The sequence below is a fragment of the Carya illinoinensis genome, chromosome 15 (genome assembly GCF_018687715.1).
Source record: "Carya illinoinensis cultivar Pawnee chromosome 15, C.illinoinensisPawnee_v1, whole genome shotgun sequence".
NCBI lineage: Eukaryota > Viridiplantae > Streptophyta > Magnoliopsida > Fagales > Juglandaceae > Carya > Carya illinoinensis.
This window is the reverse complement of record NC_056766.1, coordinates 13,353,644-13,357,554: the sequence shown is the minus strand read 5'-3', so window position 1 is coordinate 13,357,554 and position 3,911 is coordinate 13,353,644. Positions and strand designations below refer to the sequence as shown.

Sequence of the window (3,911 nt, the reverse complement as noted above, 5' to 3'; positions counted from 1 at the left end):
AAGTGTCTATTGTTGCATCTTTTAAAGCTTCCTTTTGTTTCCTTTCATGAACATACATACAATACGTACCACATATAACATCCATCCACATGCATACACGTACATACTTTGGGTGTGTCAAAAGGAGCTGCTCAATACTTATACTTGAAAACTTATGCTTGGTTTTCTTTTTAAGTAAAGCGTGTCTCGTGGAGAAAAGTTTAGTTTTCCTTTTTGAGAAAAGCTTTCGTTTTCTTCTTCGTTTATTTAATAAAAACTCTAGAAGAGTATGAACACAATACTTACCTGGACTTCATGCCATACTCAATTCATGCGGTCCATTCGTGTGCGTGTTAGATGGAAACCTACATGCATGCACATAACCTTACGCCATCATCTATCTAATGTATAAACAACTATACTAAAAATAGAACTATGCCTCCCTTGGAACACAACCCATCTATCCCTGGGCTCTTATGGGCCATTTACTATGGTAACCTTCAGAGTCTTCTTCCTTAAAGTGAATCTCCATGATTCACCTTAGAGTTAAGACACTAAGACCTCCGTCTCATTTTTCTATTTCCACATTCTTTTTTTTTCTTTTTTTTTTTAATAAAAAAGTCAGGGCCCCATGTACGAGAGGAGCCCCTACCCCAATATTATTAAGAAACCCTCACTTATGGCGGAGGAATACCTTTAATTACAAACCCCACCCAACAAATTCTCTCTAATAAAGGCCATCCCCATCCGATCAAGGCGAATCAATCCTCTAAGCCGTGTATACTGAAAATCCCTCCCAAAAAAATCTATATTCTCCCCCATAGTCCCCTTCTTAGCTAAAAAATCGGTTACCATATTAGCTTCATGAAAAATATGACTAAAACGAGCATTAATCTCTATGGAAATGTCCCTTATCTCTTCCCAAAAATCCCACAAAAACCAAAGACGACAAATATCTAAGGCCAGCCAACTCAAGATAACCTTAGAATCAGATTCTACTATAACGTTATGCAATCTCAAATTTTTACAAATCCTCAGCCCATCTAATAGCACACGGCATTCAGCCACCGTATTTGTAGCAATCCCGTAATGATGCGCAAAACTAGCAATACATCTCCCAATACAATCTCGAATAATATCCCCACCCCTTGCATCCCCTAGATTCACACGAGCCCCACCATCAACATTCAATTTCACCATACCCCTCCTCGGCAATTCCCATTTAACAAAGGACACTTGTTTCTTTTTTTAATAGGAATAATCGGCACTTGTAACCCTTCCATAACTAAGAAGTCATTTTGCTTCGTAACCTGAAAATTCTTCAAATTTCTAGACATATTATAAATCATAATTTTCACTTGTCTAATAATATCCTTTACTTGAAATGTAGCCCCTTCCATCCTTGCCGAGCACCTAGCTTTCCAAAGGCACCAAGAGATAACAATGGGAATCACTCCACATATCCAATCGGCTTGATTAATTTTTGCAGCTATCCTCCACCAAGAAACCATCATCCCTTTCCAGTTTCTGATCTGTGGCAACCTGATTTGACAAATATTAGCAAAATATTTCCAAACCATTTGGGCATTCAAACCCGCACACATAATATGCTGCAAGGTCTCAAGCTTTGATTCTAAACAACAGTGGCATTTAGCAGCTAAAGGAATTCCCAGCCGCTGAATTACATCATCCGTCGACACGACTCCTCTTTTTAATCTCCAGCAAAGGAAAGACATTTTTTTTGGAATTTTATCAAGCCAAAGCCACCTCCTCCACTCACATAATTCCCCACGTTCTCTACAGATGTCCCAAGCTGATTTGGTTGTGAAGTTGCCGTCCCAAGAGTTCTTCCATATAATAGCATCTGCCCTTTGTCTGATCCTCACGTTGGCTTTGGAAATCTGTTGCAGAATATCCGACGGGACCAAATTGCTTAAGGCATCCAACTTAGGCCCCCTCTCATCAAAGACGTCAACAACGTGCAGGTGTTCACTTCCCACAATCGGACACAAGTCCTTCAAAGGACCTCCCCCTAGCCAGTTGTCCATCTAGAAATTAATATTCCCAGCCCCTATCAACCACTTAGAATTTAGAATTATTTTTGGCATCACCTCCATAATCCCCTTCCAAAACCGTGACCCTTTATTCTTACTCATTAAATTATAAACATGATCCCGGTGAAAGATATTTTTCCCCAAAAAAATCCACCCATAGCGACACCCCCGTAACCAATTTCCATCCAAACTTCATAAAAAAAGATTCCTACACTTCCACCAACTCTCTAATGCCAAGAACACCCTCTTCCACTGGTTTACAAATCTTATGCCACGCTACCCATTTACGTTTCTTATTTCCCAGCGAAGATCCCCAAAGAAAATCTGAAAAATCTTGTTAATAATCCCAAAAACTGCCTTGGGCACTTTTACAACCGACAAAATATGAATAGGCATGCTATTTAAAACATGCCGTAAAAGCAAAATCTTACCACCAAATGATAGCATCTTACTCTTCCACCCTGCAAGTTTTTTCTGAATTCTAGCCAAGTTACCATCAAATAAAGATATTTTCAGCCTTCCCAAATATAACGGAACACCCAAATATACACACAGCCAAGAGCCCTCTTCAAAACCGGAAATTCCTTTGAGATAATTTCTTCTAGCCAAAGACATATGAGGAGGAAAGAAAATGGTAGAGTTACTTGGACTAATTGATTGTCCAGAAATCTTCTCGTAACAATGAAGAGTTGCCATGAGCCTTCTTATAGATACTCTCCCACCATTGGTAAAAATTAAAACATCATCCGCATATAGCGAATGAGTGATAAGAGTACCTCCCCCAGGATGATAAGGCTTAACAAGCCCAAGACTGAACTTCCGATGCAACATGCAGGAAAGGAGCTCCTGTGAGAAAATAAACAAATATGGTGAGAGAGGATCCCCTTGTCGTACACCCCTCAAAGCCTGGAAAAAACCTTTCGAACATCCATTCAACATAATAGAATAAAAAGGAGAGGAAATAGTGTTGAAAACTATATTCCTCCACTTATCCGAGAAACCCAATCTATGTAAAACTTAAAGAAGGAATTTCCAATTCACACAATCATAAGCCTTTGCCATGTCCAGCTTTAACATCACATTACCTCCTCTCACCTTCCTACCCATCCCTTGAACTAATTCTTGTGCCAAGGCCATATTATCAAAAATACTCCGACCTGGGATGAACGCTACCTGTTCCTTAGAAATAATTTTTGTCATGATTTTGTAAACCACTGAACACAAACTAATAGGCTGAAACTGACCAAAGCCCATAGGTTCTTCCACCTTAGGGATCAACACCAAATTTGTCGCACCAAAAAACTTAGAAAAAGGGTTACCTTCAAAGACTTCCTTTGCCATATCAACAAGATTAGCTTTCACAATATCCCAAGCCAAAGAAAAAAATGCAGCTGAAAAACCATCCGGTCCAGGACTACTATCCATAGGAATAGACCGAAGAGCCCTATAAACCTCCTCTTTTGACGGAACCCTACACAAGGCATCATTCTCCGCATCGGTAACAACTGGGGACAGCAAAGCCAACTCCAGTTCCTGAAAACTGACATTAGACCCCATGAAGAGCCCCTGATAAAACGAGACAGCCTCTAAATGCACTGCTTCAGCCGACTCTAGTAACCTTCCATCCTCCAACACCATTTTATCAATAATTTTATTGTTTTTTCTTCACCCTCATTGCAGCATGAAAAAACTTAGAATTGGAATCCCCGTCAACCAACCACTTAATGCAAGATTTTTGACAAGCTAACATCTCCTCCTGATTCACCCATTGTAAATGAGCCTTTTTAACTTGTAACATCTCTTCTTCCACCTGCAAAGAAAAATTTCTAACAAGATCTTCCTCAAGGCATCGAATCTGATTTTCAATTCTATTAATCT

General features: G+C 39.6%; 1 protein-coding gene across 1 annotated transcript; it reads right to left on the bottom strand.

Annotated features, from left to right (window-relative positions):
* Positions 1-2,309: 2,309 nt before the first annotated feature.
* On the bottom strand, positions 2,310-3,671 carry LOC122296687. Its single transcript, XM_043106489.1, has 2 exons — positions 3,129-3,671; positions 2,310-2,939 (listed from the first exon to the last, which is right to left on the bottom strand). Exons 1-2 carry the CDS (start codon positions 3,669-3,671, stop codon positions 2,310-2,312), a joined length of 1,173 nt encoding a protein of 390 aa, XP_042962423.1.
* Positions 3,672-3,911: the final 240 nt, after the last annotated feature.